This window comes from Argentina anserina, chromosome 5 (genome assembly GCF_933775445.1).
Source record: "Argentina anserina chromosome 5, drPotAnse1.1, whole genome shotgun sequence".
Lineage (NCBI taxonomy): Eukaryota > Viridiplantae > Streptophyta > Magnoliopsida > Rosales > Rosaceae > Argentina > Argentina anserina.
This window is the reverse complement of record NC_065876.1, coordinates 20157351-20178545: the sequence shown is the minus strand read 5'-3', so window position 1 is coordinate 20178545 and position 21195 is coordinate 20157351. Positions and strand designations below refer to the sequence as shown.

Here is a 21195-nt window from a genome sequence, read left to right as displayed (position 1 = left end):
GATGTAGGCACATGTTGAGAAAATCCATGTTCCGGGACCAGTAAGAGAAAATCCAAAAAAGTCCAGAAAAGTTAAAAAAACGTGGATCATCCCTTCGTTGGTGATGCGAATAAGTCTAGACATAATCATGATCACTTTAATATAAGCCCCTAATATAACGATGATCAATCATGTAGTGCGTACTGTGCGTAGAGTTATATAATAAAGAACTACAACATTTTCAACCATTCTGCAATTTGGAAGGATCTCCATCCCTTCACTACTCATAAAACTGATAAAGGTCTTTGCTCCATTTCTTATTGTTCAAAATATAACTTTGAACCGATCCTCAATGGCGGAGATGGATCTAACACCAAAGTCAGCAGTAGCAGCGTTCGAGGGAGACGGTGGAGGATATTACGTATGGTCATTTCCTGCGCTCGGTGAGGCCAACGTTGGTGCCGGCAAATTTGTGTTGAAGCCTAGTGGCTTTGCTCTTCCTCATTATGCAGATTCTGCCAAATTGGGCTATGTTCTTCAAGGTATGTACATATGTAATTATTCGCACTCAATGGTGGAACCGAGATTTGAAGCCTGGGGTCTAAGTATGATATACGAAATTGCGGTTATGCATGTTAAAGCATAGTAACAAAATTACTGAATTTAAAACTTTGTTTAATTTTCTTATAGAAGTCGTTCAATTTTAAATTAAGGAAATTGTTTATATCATAAACTACATACTATTATCTCCTAATTAAACTAGTACGATAATAAAAAATGTACAAGTAAAGAAAGTAATAATTTATCCATTTGTTACTTTCAAGTTTTTTTCTTTTGGTAAATGCATAGATTTTTCTATTTGCTGATTGTAGACATATGAAATTCAATGAAGTAAATTATCTTCGTTAAATAATTAAATCGACCAAAAGCCCGACAAAATTGCACACGTGACCAAAAGTCAACAAAGTTGGTGCGGATCCGAATAAAACTCATGTCACCACATAAACGGATGATCGTAATCGAAGCTACGTAATTCCGACTTAAATCGGAAATTGAATGTCATTGACGATTCGAAATGGTAATCGGACATTCGATTAAATTAATAAATTTTTAACAGTTGTAATTAAATCGATTATTTTCGGTTTAATTTAGTTATGAGAATAACTAATTTTAAATTAATCAGAAAATACATATTGATTTAATTATACAATTAAAGAAATTTATTATTTTAGTGTCATTAAATATTCTACAAAATAGAAACCTTGATACTATAAATATCCCTTTCAACATGAAGAAAGGGGACTTGAGAAGAAGAGAAAAAATCACTTGAGCAAGATCACTCTCGACAAATCTCGATGTCTCTCAAGTCCTCGAAGATCATCAAATCCACGAAGAATCATCAAGCCACCAAATCGCTTGTTCTTCATCAAATCCAAATCCAAACTCAAGTCCACGAAGAATTGTCAAGCTACCAAATCGCTCGTTCTTCATCAAATCCAAATATAAACTCAGGTCCACGAAGAATCATCAAGCTGCCAAATCGCTCGTTCTTCATCAAATCCAAATCCAAATCAAACTCAAATTCTCAAGATCAAGTGCATGTCACCCTTGAGCCAAGTCATATACAGAGATAGAATCAGAGGATTTCACAAAGATTGTAACCACGCGCTTGATATTCAATAAATCACATTTTATTTTACATGTGTCTGCATTCTTATTTGTTTTCGGATTCTCGTTCTACAAATTGGCACGCCCAGTGGGACATTTTTTGCCTCTCATCTTCTTCTCCGAAGAAATCTTTCGTTTCTGCGATGGCTTCTAAGAACAACCAAGCCGTTCCATTGAAGAAATCCAAGTCCACAACCGGGAGGTTAAGCGGAGAGGCCGAGCCGGTCAAGAAATCCAAACAAGCATTCTCTAAATCAAAGAGTGAACCGATTTCCCTTGTCACCTGGAGCGTGGCTAGAGCTCAACCCACGACGTTTATGGCACTTACTAGTAAGCCTCGTCATCCAGTCATCACCTTGGAGAGATTGGGAGTAATAAAGCATGCCTTTCAAAGTGGGAAGAAGCAAGTGTCAAAGGAGAAGGAGCCAAAGGAGCAATCTCCTCTATCCGTTCATGGTGATGGCCCTATCTTGGAAGACGTTTTCTCTGATGACGAATCTAGCACGGCATCATTCCATGGAAGTCCCAAAGAAGATGGCGAAAACTTTCATTCTATGTCACATGAATCATCTTCTGACAATGCGCAGGTCTTGGTGGCGGGGCCATCTACAATCGAGGAGCAACTCTCCAATCTGTTGGAGATGGTTGAAAAGCTCACCCGAACGGTTGAAGAAAAGGATGTGCAAATCGCTGAGCTCTATAGCAAGTTGGAAGATCATAATAATGAGAACTCCACCAAAGGATTGCCTGGCAGGAGCAAAGTAAATGAAAAGGGAGAAACTTCCAAGAACGATGGTGACTCGCTTGGTTCCTTATCACTCCAACAATTGCAGGACATCATCACCAACTCAATTCGGGCTCAATATGGAGGTCCTTCTCGTGACTCCATCACTTACTCCAAACCTTACACTAAGAGGATTGACAACTTAAGGATGCCGCTGGGGTATCAGCCACCAAATTTCCAACAATTTGAAGGTAAAGGGAACCCAAAGCAACACGTCGCCCACTTTGTGGAGACTTGCAGCAACACCGGGATAAAAGGCGATCACCTTGTCAAGCAGTTTGTTCGCTCGTTAAAGGGAAATGCCTTCGAGTGGTATACAGACTTAGAGCCGGCGTATGTTGACAGTTGAGACCAAATGGAGCGCGAGTTCCTTAATCGAATCTGTAGTACAAGGCGGACGGTGAGCATGATGGAGCTAAGTAACATGAAGCAACTGAAGGATGAACCCGCGATCGGCTACATCAATAGATGGCGCTCACTTAGCCTTGATTGCAAGGACCGACTGTCAGAGGTGTCAACCGTTGAAATGTGCATCAAAGGCATGCACTTTGATTTCCTATACATATTGTAAGGAATCAAGCCTCGTTCTTTCGAAGAGTTGACTACTCGAGCCCACGACATAGAGCTAAGCTTGGCAAGTCATAAGGGAAAGAATGAGTCCCTGGTTGACTAACAAAAAGACAAAGTCTTCGGAAGCAAATTTGACAAGGTTGTGAAGAAGCTTTCCCAAGAATCAATGGTCATCAATACTGCACCGGTTAAGTTCTCTACGCGGGATAAAAAGGAGTTCAATAAGGTGGACCCTCCTCGAACCTACGATAGGAGTAAACGCATGTTGAAGGAGATGGAGCGAAAGATGTACCCGTTCCCAGACTCTGATATGGCGGGCATGTTAGAGGATATGCTCGAAAACAAGATAATAGATCTTCCAGAGTGCAAACGTCCAAAAGAAATGCATCGAGTCAACGATCCGAAGTATTGCAAATATCATTGCCTCGTTAGTCACCCTATAGAGAAGTGCTTTGTTCTCAAGGATTTGATAATGAACCTCGCCAAGCAAGGGAAGATTGAGTTGGACGTTGACGATGTTGCTGAAGTCAATTGCACTACCGTAACACTCGGGTCGTTTGAGCCAGTTCCACTCCCTTTTCACCCGATGAAAGCACCGTTCTGTTTCACAAATGAGACGCGCGAACATAAGAAGACCAAAGAAGTTAAAGAATGTCCTGCTTCCAAGCTTATCCTCCAAGTTGCCTCTAATGCCGATGATGAAGGATGGATATTGGTCACCCGGTGAAGAACTCACAGAGGTATGATGTCAAATTCACTGATCGCCCAACCAAGCCATAAGAAATCACCTCCACCACAGGTGGAGAACCGACAAGGATGTTTTAAGACGAAAGTTATTACATATTTGTGGAAGCCTCTTTGCCGGAACTTATCAAAAGAATACTTGCCTACAAAACAACCGAATGTCACTTCAATGGCCACAAGTTGTGAAGTCAGCTCCAAAGAAGACGAGAAGTCTGAAGCAAGAGAAATAGGTGCAAGTCAAGTGTTAAAGAAGAATGAGGTGTTGAAACAATTAGAGAGTCTACCTTTCCAACTTAGCCTCTCTGACTTGATGCAATTGCCAAAATTAACGAGATGCGCGCTTGTGGAGTTGCTTGTCGACGTAGAAAAACACTGTACAAGCATGAAGGAATGTAGCGTGTGTGATGCATATTGTGATACCATTCACTTCACAGATGATGACCTCTAATTGGGCTCGAAGCCATATAATCGGCCTCTTTTCATAATAGGGTACATACGAGAGCGGAAGTTGAATCGCATGCTCATAGACGGAAGGTCAGCAGTAAATATCATGCCCAAGTCAACCATGTCTCAACTCGGCATCGACGTTGATGAGTTATCAAGGAGTCGTCTCATGATCCAAGGTTTCAACCAAGGAGGACAAAGAGCGATAGGAATGATTAGACTAGACATGGACATCGGAGAGCTAAAATCAAACACCTTGTTTCATGTCATCGATGCGAAGACCTCGTACAACTTGTTATTGGGACGACCATGGGTACATGAAAACGGCATCGTGCCATCCACTTTACACCAATGCTTCAAGTTCTATCGCGGAGGTGTGAAAACCGTGATAGGAGATGCCAAACCATTCACTGAAGCTGAATCATACTTTGCGGATTCTAAATTCTACACCGATGAGGAGTTAATGAAATAAGTCCTTCCGGTTGGAGTAGCCTCCACGGGGAAAGCCGCTAAAGTTAGAGAGAATGATGCCAAATCAAAAGACATTAAGCTTCATGGTGAAGTGTCGCAAAAAGTCTCATCTGAAGTGGCAACATCGTCTGCAGAAAGAAAAGCCAGCCATGCCTTTCTGGTCCTTCGCTATGTTCCGAAGTCTAGACGAAGGGAGGGGGAATCTCCATTTGTGGGGACAAAGTCACAAGAGTGCCTACGAAAATTAGAGGAGGATGATGTGAAATTGTTGAAGGAGGAGTCAACATTGCCATTAATAAAGGTGAGTAACCAAAATCCCACAAAGCAGCCATTAAAGGGGTTTGTCAAACCAATTCAAGGTAAGACGGAACATGGATCGCTGCCCAAGAAAAGAACAAGTGAAGAGTTCGATCCTAACGCATACAAGCTGTTAGAAAAGGCCGGATACGACTTTGGTTCATCAAGCAAAAAGGACGACCAGGCTGCAGCAAAGATGGCGCATGAGCTCGATGAGTCACAAAAAAAGTTAAGAGAGCAAGGGGCAATAGTTGATTCTTCTAAAGTTGGTCTCGGTTTCACTTCAAGCAAGCCCATCAGAATTTCAAGAAGAAGAAGGGCGGAGCGAGCCAATGTGCAACATATCAGCGTCGAGGTAGTTGAAGAGAAGAGTCAAGAGGTTCAGTCAACCCCTCGCATTTCATCGTTCGATCGCATTCGTCCAGGTTCCCGAAGAGCAACATCTGAATATATTAAAGGATCAATCAAGAGGGTATCGGTTTTTGACCGTGTGAACATGACAGCAAGTAGAGGTTCAGTCTTCAATCGCATCGGTAGAACAATCACTTGGCCTTCCGTATTCAAAAGGATGTAAAGTTTAGACAAAGATAAGAAAGACTCAAACCCCATTTCGCGAAAGCCTGCATTGGAAAGGATCTAAGCACCTGAGGAACGACAAATATGCAAGAGGAAAACGACTTGTAGTTGAGTAGAGAGCAAAGAAATCCGAAGTCTTATCCCGTCACGCATGAAGAGGCATTGTGTGTTGGAAGTGGATTCCACGGATCAAATCAAAGTGAAGCAACATACCATCATATTCACTAGCCAAAAAGGAGACAGCAACCTCGATAATAGCGGTGAGGATAACATTGTCCAAACCTCTTATCATGTCACGGTGGCAGAAGCAGATGTCGTAGAGGAAGACGGTCATGATGATTTTGAAATTGAAGTAGATGAATCTCCTCCAGAACGTGAAGACGGGGGGGGGGGGGGGGGGGGGGGGCGGGGGGGGAAGCCAGTATGGACGAACTTAAGGAGATTAACTTGGGAACAGAGGAAGACCCAAGACCTATTTTTGTGAGTGCGTCTTTAAGTTCCAAAGAAGAAAAAGAATATCTTGATATGTTGCTCGAGTACAAAGATGTTTTTTCTTGGACGTACAAAGAAATGTCCGGCCTGAATCCAAAGGTAGCAGTTCATCGACTTGCTGTCAAACACCAGAGGCTCGGCCGTACAAGCATACACAAAGACGCTTTCGAACAGAACTTATTCCTTAAATTGAAGCAGGAGTTAATAAGTTGATTGCCGCATACTTCATTAGAGAGGTTCAGTATCCCAAGTGGATCGCAAACATTGTTCATGTCAAGAAGAAGAACGGACAAATCCGCGTTTGTGTATATTTTCGTGATTTAAACGAGGCATTCCAAAAGATGATTTCCCTCTGCCAATCATAGAGCTCATGGTGGATGCAACAACCGGGCATGAGGTTTTGTCATTCATGGACAGATTATCAGGTTACAACTAGATAAAGATGGCCTGAGAGGATGAGGAACTCACTGCATTTCGAACTCCCAAAGGAATTTATTGCTATAAGGTCATGTCATTCGGGTTAAAAAAATGCCGGTGCAACGTACCAACGCGCTATGCAGAATATTTTCGGTGACATGCTGCACAAGTATGTAGAATGCTATGTTGATGATTTGGTTGTCAAAACAAAGAAAAGAAGTGTTCACCTGCAAGATCTACGAAGAGTGTTCGACAGGTTACGCGAATACCAGTTAAAAATGAATCCCTTAAAGTGTGACTTCGACGTCAGTTCTGGAAAATTTCTTGGATTCATCGTGAAACACCGAGGAATCGAGGTAGACCAATCCAAAATTAAAGTCATCGAGGAAATGCCAGAGCCAAGAAATTTGCGCGAGTTGAAAATCCTCAGGGACAACTTACCTTCATCAAACGGTTCATATCAAACCTGGTGGACCGTTGCCAACCATTCAGTCGACTCATGAAGAAAGATGTTCCATTTGTATGGGATAAAGCTTGTCGCAATGCCTTTGTGAAGAAGGTAACACAAGGAAATAGTTTGAATATGAATGATGTATTGAACTTCTAGTTTTTACAACTGAATCATATGTGCAGCTACAATGGAAACAACTATATATAGACTAGCAAAGCAAACAACACTAAGAAAAGAAACTGCACTAAGTAAGCACTAGCTAAGAAAAGACAGCACTAACAATAGCACTAAGAAAAGAAACTGCTGCACTAAGTAAGCACTAAGAAAAGATAGCACTAACAATAACACTAAGAATATCACTAAGTAGACAACACTAACAAAACTCTCCCTCAAGCTGGATCGAGAGAATCTTTCGAACCAAGCTTGAACAATAGACGATGGAACTGAGCAGTAGGCAACACTTTGGTGAACACATCGGCCAGTTGATCAGAAGAACGCACAAACGAAGTGGTCAGAATTTTGTTTTGGACTTGATTTCGAATGAAATGACAATCCACTTTGAAATGCTTGGTACGTTCGTGAAAGACAGGATTCGCAGCTATGTGCATTGCTACTTGATTGTCACAATGTAAAGTGATAGGATTCTTGCACTTGACACCAAGATCTTGAAGAAGACCCTTCAGCCATATCAATTCACATGCAGTAGAGGCCATTGCCCTATACTCAGCTTCTGCACTTGATCTTGCCACCACTGACTGTTTTTTACTCTTCCGTGTGACTAAGTTTCCACCTACAAATGTGCAGAAACCAGTCGTAGACTTTCGATCAAGAGTGTTGCCTGCCCAATCAGAGTCAGAAAAACCTTACAAGACAAAATGACCATTATTTTTCATAAACACTCCCTTAGTCACTGTGCCCTTGAGATACCTTAGAATTCGTTTGACCAAATGCATGTGTGTAGATGTAGGAGCATGCATGAACTGACTCACCAAGCTAACACCATATGAAATATCTGGTCGTGTAATTGTGAGGTATATGAGTTTACCAACCAATCTTTGATATTCTGAGATGTGAGGGAGAGAATCACCTGATGCTTCAATATCAAATTTGCTTGGAAGAGGGGTATGAGTTGAACTGCTAGCCTTCATGTTAGCTTCTTCCAGTAGCTCAAAAATATATTTCCTCTGATTGATAAACAAGCCAAAGGGTGACTGATCCATTTCAATTCCTAAAAAATACCTCAGTACACCAAGATCTTTAATGGCAAACTTGGTATGCAAGGTACCTTTAAGAGACTGAATTTCTTCATTACTTTCATCAGTGATAATTAAATCATCCACATAGACGAGAACAAGGAGTCTTCCAAAAGTACCAGTTATGACAAACATAGATGAATCAGCCATGCTCCTTTTAAAACCACATTCAAGAAGCACATAGCTGAGCTTAGAATACCAAGCTCTTGAGGATTGTTTAAGACCATATATAGCCTTATGCAATTTGCACACAACCCCAGCTTCATTTGCTTGAGGATGCCCTGGAGGCAAGCGCATATACACATCTTCTAATTCTCCATGCAAAAATGCATTCTTAACATCCATTTGAAACAATGACCAACCAGAATTGACAGCCACAGATAACAATACACGAACAATGTTCATTTTAGCAACTGGTGCAAATGTTTCCTTATAATCAACTCCAAACGTTTGAGTAAAACCACGAGCTACTAACCTTGCCTTGTGTCTCTCAATTCTGCCATCTGAATGAAACTTGATTTTGTAGATCCATCTGGCTCCAATTACCTTGTGGCCTTTTGGCAATTGAACAATGTTCCAAGTATTATTTTCATGGAGTGCTCGAAGTTCATCTTGTATAGGCTTTCTCCACACTGGTGACTGATTGGCCTCTTCAAATGATCGAGGCTCAGTGGTGTCATACAACTTGTTAAGAAAAACTGAATAGGGAGCTGACACATTGTTTAGAGTAGCAATATTACCAAGAGTATGTAGAGAAGTGGGAGTTTCAAAACCAAATCTCACATTTGGTTTCCTAGTTCGACTAGGATACCTTCTTTGTAGTGGATCTGCAACATTGTTCTCGACGTCAGGCTCAATGACTGCAACTGGATCAGGTTCAACATCTTCAGGTTGATTAACTACAACATCCTCAATGACCTCATCAACATCATGAACAGCTGAAGAGGGTTGATCAATGCAGTGATCATCATTTGGAGCTACAATGTGAGGGACATGAACCTCACTAGGTATAACTAGCTGAGGAGCTGCAGATTTAAATAGCTCCCCCTGAAGATCATTATCTTTAGCATGAAAGAATGGTTGTGTTTCATCAAATCTCACATCTCTGGAGATAAACAACTTCCTTGATTGAGAATCATAACACTAGTATCCCTTATGTGATGAGGAGTAGCCAAGAAAAACACACTTGATGGCTCTTGGATCTAGCTTGTCTTGATTCTTGGCATGAGTGTGAACATAACACACACAACCAAAGACTTTGAGATGATCAATGTTTATTTTTCTTCCTTTGAGAACCTCAAATGGTGATTGGAAGTTAAGAACTCGACTAGGAAGTCAATTAATGAGATATGCAGCTGTGTGAATTGCTTGAGACCAGTATTTCTTAGGAACATGAGCATGAAGCATAAGAGCTCTAGTCTTCTCCAACAAATCTCAATTTTTTCTTTCTGAAATACCATTTTGTTGAGGTGTACCTATACAACTTGTTTGATGGAGAATGCTTTGTGTTAAGTAATTTTGCATGACTTTGGATGTGTATTCAGTCCCATTGTCGGATCTTAATATGCAAATATTTGAAGAAAAATGATTTTTGACCAGATTATGAAAGTCTTGGAAAGATTGAAACACTTCACTCTTTGATTTTAGGAGATACAAAAACGTAGTTCTTGTAAAATCATCGATAAAATTTACATAAAATCGATAGCCATCAAAAGACTCTACCCTTGCAGGTCCCCAAACATCCGTGTGAACTAACTCAAAAGCTCGAGATGTTTTTGAACTAGAACTAGGAAAAGGCAATCTGGTAGATTTGGACTTATGACAAGTCTCACATTCATGAGTGATTTTATAAGACTTAGGAAACAAAAATGACATGACATTTGATGAAAGGTGAGCTAATCTCATGTGCCACATATTTGGAAGAGGAATGAGGCTTGTATCTGCAGCAAGACTTTGATGAAAACTTGAAGAAGCTGAAATGTAGTAAAGGCCATTTAGGAAAAACCCTTCACCAATCTTCTGTTTTGAAATACGATCCTGAAACACAACACTATTAGTTGAGAAAAAAACATGACAATCAAGAACATGAGTGATTTTTCCAACTGAGAGTAGTTTAAATGGGAATGAGGGAACAAACATGACATATGAGTACTTATGATTAGAGAAAAGCTTAAGTCTACCCTTTCTTAAGATTTCAACTTTCTTTCCATTTGCAACTGACACATGTGAGGGAGATTTGAAAGTGTGAAAATCTTCTAAATGTGATGCATCATTAGACATATGATCTGATGCACCAGAATCCACAATCCAAAAGTCATTATTCTTGCACAAATCTAAGGCAGTGGAAATTGCACAAATGATACCTGATATCTACTCTTGCCATGTAATATTTGAATCAGCAAGATAGTCTGCAAACTTGCCAAGCATGGCAGTAGCCCCCTCACTGTCACAGTTGCCTTGTCTCGGTTGAATAAAAGCTGCAAATATCATTGATGAGATTGATGAGATTTGCAGTGAAGTTTTTGAGATCTTGTGAGTTAGAAGAGCTGCAACTTGCTTGATTAGCCTTAGGAGTATAGACAGGTCTAAACTGTCCCCTCGAGCTTTCATGAAACTTGTTCTTCAACTCAGGATGAAGAATCTAGCAAGTTTCCTTCACATGACCTACTCCAGTCCTTCAAATCTTCTCACAATGTGTGCATTTCAGATCTGGGCGTCTGCCTCGATATGGTCTGTTGTTGCTAGCAAAAGCTCTAGCATCAGTAGCCCTCTCCTCTCTTTCAACAACAACAACTTCAGCATTTGTCATCACCTTCCTTCTAGTCTCTTCTCTTTGAATGGTGGTTCTCACATTGAGAAGAGTAGGCAGCTCTGGTGACATGAGAAGATGACTCTTGATATCCTCATATTCAGCTCCAAGGCTAGCAAGAAGCTCAAATATTTTATCTTCCTCTTGTCTCTTCAAAAGTATAGCTCTCTCAGTGGTAAAGGGCATGTAGATCTCGAGCTCATTCCATTTTGCAGTTAATTTGCCAAGATGTTCATTGAAGGTTAGATTACCTTGTCAAAGATCAGCCAGCTCCCTCTTGATTTGGAACACTCTAGCACTGTTGTTTAGATCTCCATACATGCCCTTGATTGCATTCCACATGTCAAGAGCACTATCTGAGTATTGAAAGATTAATTGCAGCCTTGGTTCCATCCATAGAGTTGATGATCCATGACCTGACCAGTTGATCTTGAGAAAGCCAAGCATCATACTCAACATCAGAAGTAATGGGCTTCTTTGCTTCCTCATTAATGTAATTTGTCCTCTGCCTTCCTCCTATAGCCAAAGTCATGGCATTGGCCTATTGAATGGAATTGAACTCATTGAGCAAGATGGAGGTGAGACGAGATGATGTGTTGGAGTCAATGACATCTTTGGAATCAGATGAAGAGTTTCCTGCAAGCTTATCCCCTCCGGCCATGATGAAATGATAATGAAGATGAAATGAAAATCAGAAACAGAAGCAGGTCCTATGAGGATCACTGCTCTGATACCATGAAGAAGGTAACACAAGGAAATAGTTTGAATATGAATGATGTATTGAACTTCTAGTTTTTACAACTGAATCTTATGTGCAGCTACAATGGAAACAACTATATATAGACTAGCAAAGCAAACAGCACTAAGAAAAGAAACTGCACTAAGTAAGCACTAGCTAAGAAAAGACAGCACTAACAATAGCACTAAGAAAAGAAACTGCTGCACTAAGTAAGCATTAAGAAAAGATAGCACTAACAATAACACTAACAATAGCACTAAGTAGACAGCACTAACAATACTTTGAGAGCATAAAGAAATACCTGGCGAATCCTCCGGTGTTGGGTGCACCTATCGCCGGGAAACCTCGTATCCTTTACATCGCGGCACAAGATAGATCACTTGGGGCCCTTCTTGCCCAAGAAAATGAAGCCAAAAAAGAGAAAGCCTTGTACTACTTAAGTCAGACTCTCACTGGACCTGAGCTAAATTATCCGCCGATAGAGAAGATGTGTCTTGCACTCGTCTTTGCCGTTCAAAATTTGAGGCATTACATGCAAGCTTACACAATGCACTTGGCGGCGTGAGCCGATCCAGTTAAGTTTATATTATCTAAACCAGTTCTAATCGGGCGCATGGCTAAGTGGGCATTATTATTGAACTAATATGACATTGTATATGTGCCCGCTAAAGCAGTGAAAGGACAGGCGTTGGCCGACTTCCTGGCAGACCACCCTATTCCAGCGGATTGGGAAATATCAGATGAATTCCCGGACGAGGAAGTCTTCCTTGCAGATATCCTCCATACTTGGAAGATGTTTTTCGATGGCTCATCTAGGGCAGACAGAGCAGGGGCTGGTGTTATCTTTGTCTCTCCACAAAAACAGATATTGCCATATTCTTTCACTCTTGGGGAACTGTGCTCCAACAATGTTGCAGAGTACCAAGCGTTGATCATGGGATTGCAAACAACGTTAGAAATTGAAATCCAAAATCTCGAAGTGTATGGGGACTCGAAGTTGGTGATTGATCAACTGCTCACTAATTACGAGGTCAAGAAGGAAGATTTGGTACCTTATTTCCAACTCGCCACACAACTCTTGAAGGGCTTTGATAATGTTACACTCATACATGTGCCACGGAAAGAAAATTAAATGGCAGACGCATTGGCAAACTTGGCAGCGACCTTGGCATTGTCTGGAGACTAAATTTTGGACATCCCAATTTTCCGAAGGTGGGGCATGACAACAAAGCCTTCACTCCAGTGTGCCAGTTTTTCTGTAGTGTCAGTTCTCATCATTCATGTTGAAGATTGGAGGCATCATTTTATCGACTATCTTGAGTACAACAAGCTTCCCGAAGATTCGAAGCAAATGTGGAGCATCAAGCGGCGAGCACCGCGCTTCCTCTACTAGAAAGAAACTTTATATCGGAGGTGATTTGACGGAGTACTCCTTCGATGCTTGGGAAAAGATGAAGCGGTCAAAGCCATGGAAGAGGTTCATTCTGGAGTGTGTGGAGCACATCAGTCAGGACCAAAGTTACATTTTCAAGTAAGATGACTAGGGTATTATTGGCCCGCCATGGTCAAGGATTGTATGGAGTATGCACAAAAATGCCAAGCTTGTCAGTTTCATGCCAACTTTATTCATCAGCCACCTGAGCTGTTAGATCCGACAATTGCTTCGCACCCGTTCGATGTCTGGGGAATAGATGCAATCAGACCCATCACTCCAAAATCATCGGCTGGTCAGATGTACATTCTGGCAGCCACGGATTCCTTTTCAAAGAGGGCAGAGGCGATATCACTCAAAGAAATAAAGAAAGAAAATATTGTGGACTTCATTACTGGAAGAATTATACAACGCTATGGTATACCGCGATGCATCATCATAGACAATGCCAAGTACTTCTCGAATACCGCAACAGAAAAGTTGAGCAAGAAATTTCACTTCAGGCTTCACTTCTCTTCGATGTATAACGCTCCAGCAAATGGTTTGGCAGAAGCATTTAATAAAACGCTTTGTAACATTCTGAAGAAAACTGTTAGCAAGAAGCAGAGGGATATGTATGAGAAATTGGGCGAAGCTCTCTGGGCTTATAGAATGACGTATCGGATAGCCACAAATGCTACACCTTATTCTCTCGTCTATGGTGTCAAAGCCGTGTTACCATTAGAAAAAGAAATCTCGTCATTGAGAATCGCTTTGCAAGAAGGTCTCACAAACGAGGAAAATATCAAGTTGAACCTTCAAGAGTTAGTAGCTTTGGACGAGAAGAGACTTGATGCACAACAACACCTGGAATGCTACCAAGCTCGGATGTCACACGCCTTCAACAAAGGTGTTCGACCACGGTCATTTCAAGTTGATGATTTAGTTCTTGCTGTTCGAAGACCCATCATTATGACGCACAAGACTGGCCCCAAATTCAAGTCAAAGTGGGATGGTCCTTACGTCGTCAGATAAGTATACACTAATGGAGCTTACAAAATTGTTGCCGAAGACGGTTTGAGAATCGGTCCATTAACGGCAAGTTCTTGAAGAAGTATCATACTTGAAAAATATCAAAAATGCTCCAAGTCTGCATGAGCTTAAACTGCATAAGACACACACACAAAAAAACAAAACAAAAAAAATGTTCCACGCCTGCATGAGCTTAAACTGCACGAGGCACCCAAAAAAACCCTTGAACTACGTGATGACTTGATTCATTCTTTAGAAGGATACATAGGCATCTTGAGAATAACAATCTTAAGTTCAGTCAAATCAAAAAAAATATAAGAGTTCAGTCACATCAAAAAAAAAAGGGTTTGATTAAAAAAAAGAGGGGCAAATCCTGATCATTCAAGTCAGCTGTCACATCCAGGTCAAACTCTTGAACCTGCTCCGACGTTCTTCAAAATCGGCTCTTAACTTCTTTGCCTCTTCAATCTCTGTTGCAGTCAGTTCTGGAATCTCTTGGATTTGGCACTTCTTCTTTGACTTGAAGCTGCTCCGACGTTCTACAAATCTTCTATTCTAGATCAATAAGTCTTGCATCGTGAAGAAAACTCTTGAAAGCCGCGATGGTGAATGTGATGCGTAAAACCTAACACGCTTTTGTTGACTGCCATCAAGTCTATGAAATGAAAGCAGTCAAGCGATTAGGTCGTTTACGTTCTTCAAACTCTTGAAAGCCGCCATGGTGAATGTGATGCGTAAAGCCTAACACGTTTTTGTTGATTGCTGTCAAGTCTATAAAATGAAAGCAGTCAAGCGATTAGGTCGTTTACGTTCTTCAAACTCTTGAAAGCCGCCATGGTGAATGTGATGCGTAAAACCTAACATGTTTTTGTTAACTACTGTCAAGTCTATGAAATGAAAGCAGTTAAGCGATTAGGTCGTTTACGTTTTCAAATCCGCCAGAAATCAACGCGTAGTAGTCAAATGGCTAGATTGACAGCGACTCTCAGATTGTTGTCAAAATCCTACAAAAAAAGGTCAACAAAAAAATGTCAAAGTCATACAAGTAAAAAAAAGAAGTCAAAGTCAAACTGGTAAAAAAAAATCAAACCAATAAAAACAAAGTCAAAGTCAGACTTAAAAAAAATAAACCAAACCGGTTGCACAAGAGCACAACCACATTCAATCAATCAATGATTGAATCAGCCAATTACCACACCCGCCATATTCATGCAGACTCATTCATTCAATCTTCCTCCTCCTTATCTCTCTCTTCACCCCAGAAGTCTCATCTCGTTAAGCTTCCTCTCCCTCCCAGTAGTCATGCCCTTACAAGAAGCTCATGACACAGGCGAAGCATTGCAGGAGAAGCTTGAACTCCTGCCTGAAATCAAGCGTGCCTTTGTCCATCTAGACTATGAGTTCAGTCACAAACCCGAGCATGCACAATCACACTCTTAAAAAACGGAATGTCAGATCCCGCTGTGCATCAACTTTAAAGATAACAGAAGGATTAATGGAAAGGCAATATCTTCAGCTAAGAGAGCAGAAACCATACAAAAAAACTCCTCTAATTAATTAAGAGATCTTAATCAAAATCATGGCTGGCTCTGGTTCGCCTTGTGGAGCCTGCAAGTTCTTGAGAAGAAAATGTGTGAGGGGTTGTATTTTTGCACGTTATTTCTGCCATGAAAACGACTCTACCCATTTTGCTGCCATCGATAAGGTTTTCGGTGCAAGCAATGTGTCGAAGCTGCTAACTCACCTTCCAGTGAGTGACCGTTGTGAAGCTGCAGTGACACTCTCATATAAGGCTCAGGCCAGGCTCCAAGATCCCATTTATGGTTGTGTTTCTCATATTTTCGCTCTCCAACAACGTTACCAGTCTCCCTCAAACTTACAAAGACGACTACGACTACCTCTTCAAGGTGGTCCTTATCGGCGCTGACAAGTCCAATCTCCTCTCCAGGTTCACTAAGAATGAGTTAAACCTCGAGTCTGAGTCCACCATTGGCGTCGAGTTCGCCGCTTGGACCTTGAACGTCGACCCCAAAGTCATCAAGGCTCAGATTTGGGATACTGCTGGCCAGGAAAGGTACCGTGCTATCACAAGTGCTTACTATAGAGGGGCTGTCGGTGCACTCATCGTGTATGATGTCACTCGCCATGCAACATTCGAGAATGTTGATAGATGGCTGAAAGAATTGAGGAACCACACTGATTCCAACATTGTTGTGATGCTGGTTGGAAATAAGCCAGGTATGTGCCATCTTGTAGTTGTTCCAACCGAAGATGGAAAGACCTATGCTGAGAAGGAGTCACTGTACTTCATGGAAACCTATGCACTGGAAGCAGTCAATGTAGAAAATGCATTTGCTGAAGTTCTAACACAAATCTACTATATTGTGAGCAAGAAGGCAGTGGGTACCAAAAGTAGCACAAAATCTGGATTGGGGGGTGTTCTTGTTTTTGGTGTTCTTGAGGGGAAGTGATGGATATCAGTTAGAAAGAACAGTTTGAATTGGAGCTAGAAGAGCTTGGGTCAATTAAAGAGATGCAGTCAAGAGAGTCTGAAACAGCTGGCAGAATTAGTGGGATTGATAAGAAAATCTGATACGCAAAGATTGATGAAAAAAAAAAGATAATGGAGGTGATGGAGGTAATATTCGTAATAGAGTATCATGGTTTCTGCAACTTACAGTACTGATGAAACATGGAGAAATGATGGAGAAGGCATGAAGCAGACACAAAAGCAGCGAAAAGTAGCTTCCCACATTTGAGAATAAAGATTAAAAGAAGATATGACCGATATCTAAATGAAAGACATTAGAGTTTTATAGTTGTGTTGATGCGTTTCTTTTGTAGTCTGAAATCATGATACTTAACAACTTTTATAGTGAACATGCGCAAAAGGTGGTGATGGTGCTCCATAAAGTACAAAAAAGAAATCTAAAAGGAAACATGATGATTGAGGAAGATGCGGCATGCCTCATTTTTTATGGGGTGGCAAGGTTGTAGGGAGAAGGTAGCTTAAAGGTTTTGGTAAAGAAGACTTTGGGGTTGATGGAGAGGAATATGATGCATTTGTAAATATATTTGATGAAGATTCTCTTCTATACTGCAACATGTCTTCTGAGGCACTATTGAACGTAAGAAAGCAACTTGAGGAAATGGGGTTCTCTTGCAAAAGCTGTAAATGATGGTCTTTGGCTGCAGGATCTTGTATGCTTTTCACGTGGGAAGCAATATAGCTTTGAAGATTTATCTTGTCATTTTGGTGTGGCGCCATTACTACATTTTGGAGAACCCATAAATCAGAGGCGTGGTTATTCCTTGACGCATGCCTGGATGTGTAGTCTTGCACTGAGGCGACGCGCACAAATTATGCTCCGTCACCGACGCCAGCTAGCAGAGAACTAATTTTTTTTGAATCTGGAATGATGCTGGTATTGCACCGGAATGTTAGTCTAGAGAGACCAATAAAGATGTTTCTAGTGATTGCAGAGGGGATTGAAACATTTGTTTTACAAACAAAATAAATCGACGGAGAGGTCAATAATTTCCCTTCGTGTCGAACTAAATCTCAGAAGTCATAAGGAAAGATTACTACAAAATTGGTGGAGCCTCGGAACCTAGCTCCACAAATTCTCCAAATCAAAGTGCATACTTCAAGCTGCGCTTTCGGCATGTGACGACGACATGTCTACAGCACGACTTGAAGTGGGGGCATTTGTAGACACATGAAATTTAATGAAGTAAATCATCTTCATTAAATGATTAAATCAACCAAGGACCTGACAAAACTGCACACGTGGCCCAAAAGTCAGCAAAGTTGGTGCGGATCCGAATAAAACTCGTGTCAGCACATGAACGGATGATCGTAATCGAAGCTACGTGATTTCGACATAAATCGGAAAATTGAATGTCATTGACGATTCGAAATGGTAATCGGACATTTGATTAAATTAATAAATTATTTAACGGTTATAATTAAGTCGATTATTTTCTGTTTAATTTAGTTATGAGAATAACTAATTTTAAATTAATCGGAAAATACATATTGATTTAATTATACAATTAAAGAAATTTATATTTTAGTGTCATTAAATATTCTACAAAATAGAAACCTTGACACTATAAATACCCTTTTCAACATGAAGAAAGGGGACTAGAGAAGAAGAAGAAAAAATCACTTGAGCAAGATCACTATCGACAAATCCCGAAGTCTCTCAAGTCCACGAAAATCATCAAGTCCACGAAGATCATCAAATCCACGAAGATCATCAAATCCACGAAGAATAATCAAGCCACCAAATAGCTTGTTCTTCATCAAATCCAAATCCAAACTCAAGTTCACGAAGAATCGTCAACCTACCAAATCGCTCGTTCTTCATCAAATCCAAATCCAAACTCAAGTCCACGAAGAATCATCAAGCTGTTAAATCACTCGTTCTTCATCAAATCCAAATCCAAATCAAACTCAAATTCTCAAGATCAAGTGCACGCCACCTATGAGCCAAGTCATATGTGGAGATAGAATCAGAGGAGTTCACAAAAATTGTAACCCCGCACTTGATATTCAATAAATCACATTTTATTTGTACACGTGTCTGACTTCTTATTTGTTTTCGGATTCTCGTTCTATAGTGATAAAAAGAAATCTATTATATCTTACCTATTTTGATTGATAAGGGATAATGGTTCGTCAAAATAATAAATACATGCCTAATATAATTAATTTTTTATAGTAATTGGCTAATTAAGGAAGAAAATATCAAATATAATAAAACCTAAGGGGGGTTTGAACCCCTTCGATCGGGCTTGTTAATAGGTCCGCCCCAATCGGTCTCTAGCTCGCTCTTTCCTACCTTGTGCCTGTAAGTTCTATAGAAACTATAGATGAATAGGCCGCTTCTTGTTTTGTAAACCATTTTACCTCATCAAGTTTAATTTTTGATAGATCAATCTCTAATTAATTTCTGTCAGTTTAGTATATCATATTTGTACGTGTTTCTTGGTACTGTTTAAATTATGGTAAAAATCCACTACTCAAGTGGAAATTAACGTTCAGGATAACCTGACTGCTTCTATTATAATATCTATGACACAGGTGAGGATGGAGTAGTTGGAATGGTACTCCCCAACACTTCAGAGGAGGTAGTGTTGAAGCTTAAGAAAGGAGACGTGATTCCGGTACCACTTGGAGCAGTCTCATGGTGGTTCAACAATGGCGACGTCTCAGCCGACGACCTTGTTATCGTTTTCTTGGGCGAAACTACAAAGGCATACACGCCTGGTGTATTTACCTATTTCTTTATTGCAGGAACTCGAAGTCTTCTAGGAGGTTTTTCAACTGACTTCATTAGCAAGTCATTCAACATTACCAATGATGAAGCTGATGAGGTCACCAAAAACCAGAAAGGAGTTTCGCTCGTTAAGCTAGAAGACGGAAAGACCATGCCTACCAACGCCCTTCTCACCCGAAAACTTGTTCATCAACTCAATGTCTGTGCCACTTTAACTGAGAAGGAATTTCCTTTCCTTAACCAAGCTGGTTTAAGTGCCAACCTCATTAAACTTGAACCCCTTGCAATTTCCTCCCCCATGTACACAACCGATTCCACCGTTCAAGTGATCTATGTCGTTGGAGGAGGCGGTCGAGTCCAAATCGCGAGTCTCAATGGTCAGAGTGTGTTGGATGCAGAAGTAACTGCGGGTCAGTTGATCGTCGTGCCCAGGTTTTTGATGGTGGCAAAACTTGCCGGAGAAAAAGGAATGGAATGTTTCACTGTCATTACAAGTTCCCGGTAACTAAGCATCTAACCATCTCATCCATTATGCATCTAATCATCTCAAGTTCTCATTGAGACTAAACTTGGTTTTTCTACTGTCTATATATACATGTAGGTACATATTACGTACCCTAAGTTATATAGGCTATGATCGATTTTGTTTTTTTAAGGATGAAAATTAATTAGTTAATATTATGATCGATTTATTTTGTAGGGCTGTTCTGGAAGACTTAGCTGGCAAGACATCAGTGTTGAAGGCATTATCGCCTGAGGTGCTACAAATATCCCTCAATATAAGCCCAGAGTTGCAGACACTTCTCCAGTCCAAGAGTAACTAAAGCTGATGCTGCAGCATGGAAGTCTCCCATTGCAATACAATTAATAATCATGATCCCCTCATCCACTGTCTGCAAATTAAGGGGGATCAATCAATTATTCCTTCAGAAAGAGAAAGAAGAATAATTAATTATTGTTTTTTTTGTTTTAATTAAACATTTGCATGGCTTGGAAAAATAAAGTGCTAGCTGGTTAGAAATTAGACAATTTGATCGTAGATCATTTTTTTATTGTATTCATATAGGCATATATTCCTATGCATCTTCTCTCTCTCTCTCTCTCTCTCTCTCTCTCTCTCTCTCTCTCTCTCTCTCTCGTTAAATCAACTAATAAAATTTCTATTTATACCTCTCAAAATTATACCTACACCTTCTTCTTTTTTTCATATTACTCTTGACAAAGTCAATACATGTGAATGAGCAAAAAGACATTAAGAGTACAAATATAAAATAAAAATAAAATCAATCTAAATTCTTCTTCAATGTACGTACGACATAAGTCTTAAACAGATGATGCAAATTTTCTTCCCAAAGAACCGCGCGTAGAACATGAATTGGGAAAGAAATGCTGATGTAAGAGTTCAACATTTATTCTCTATGTACCAAGACCGTCTTAATCATTTCAACAAAATTTGTTCAAGAACAATGTATCCATAATCATTCACAATCGATGATTATGTAAAATTTTATGTAAGTTTCAATGGTTATGTAATCTGTAGGCCACTTTGATGTATTTTTTCGAAAGATGATGTGCACAGTGTATTGATATTATTTTTTATTGTTTTTAGTTTCTGTTTATAATGACTTCATTTTTCGGTTCCACTATAATTATCATAATCAAGGATGATGTTAAACAACTTGTAGATAGATATATTTTGTAATGCACTGTAATTGTTTTTAATTGAACAAACAAGTTAGTTATGAATCTAGACAAAACTGAGAGCTTATTAAA

General features: G+C 40.2%; 2 protein-coding genes across 2 annotated transcripts; both read left to right on the top strand.

Annotated features, from left to right (window-relative positions):
- Nucleotides 1-331: 331 nt before the first annotated feature.
- On the top strand, nucleotides 332-20275 carry LOC126794186 (legumin B-like). Its single transcript, XM_050520844.1, has 3 exons — nucleotides 332-521; nucleotides 19227-19923; nucleotides 20123-20275. The coding sequence occupies exons 1-3, from the start codon at nucleotides 332-334 to the stop codon at nucleotides 20244-20246; spliced, it is 1011 nt and encodes a 336-aa protein (XP_050376801.1). The 3' UTR covers nucleotides 20247-20275.
- On the top strand, nucleotides 15958-16608 carry LOC126793792 (ras-related protein RABA1c-like). Its single transcript, XM_050520415.1, has one exon. It carries the CDS (start codon nucleotides 15958-15960, stop codon nucleotides 16606-16608), a length of 651 nt encoding a protein of 216 aa, XP_050376372.1.
- Nucleotides 20276-21195: the final 920 nt, after the last annotated feature.

What these genes read in the sequence shown, in the direction of transcription:
- LOC126794186 (XM_050520844.1), top strand. Translation starts at nt 332, where the DNA reads ATGGCGGAGATGGATCTAACACCAAAGTCAGCAGTAGCAGCGTTCGAG. An exon ending in ATTGGGCTATGTTCTTCAAG is followed by an intron (nt 522 to 19,226) that starts GTATGTACATAT and finishes TCTATGACACAG; the next exon opens with GTGAGGATGGAGTAGTTGGA. An exon ending in ACTGTCATTACAAGTTCCCG is followed by an intron (nt 19,924 to 20,122) that starts GTAACTAAGCAT and finishes TTTATTTTGTAG; the next exon opens with GGCTGTTCTGGAAGACTTAG.
- LOC126793792 (XM_050520415.1), top strand. Translation starts at nt 15,958, where the DNA reads ATGGTTGTGTTTCTCATATTTTCGCTCTCCAACAACGTTACCAGTCTC.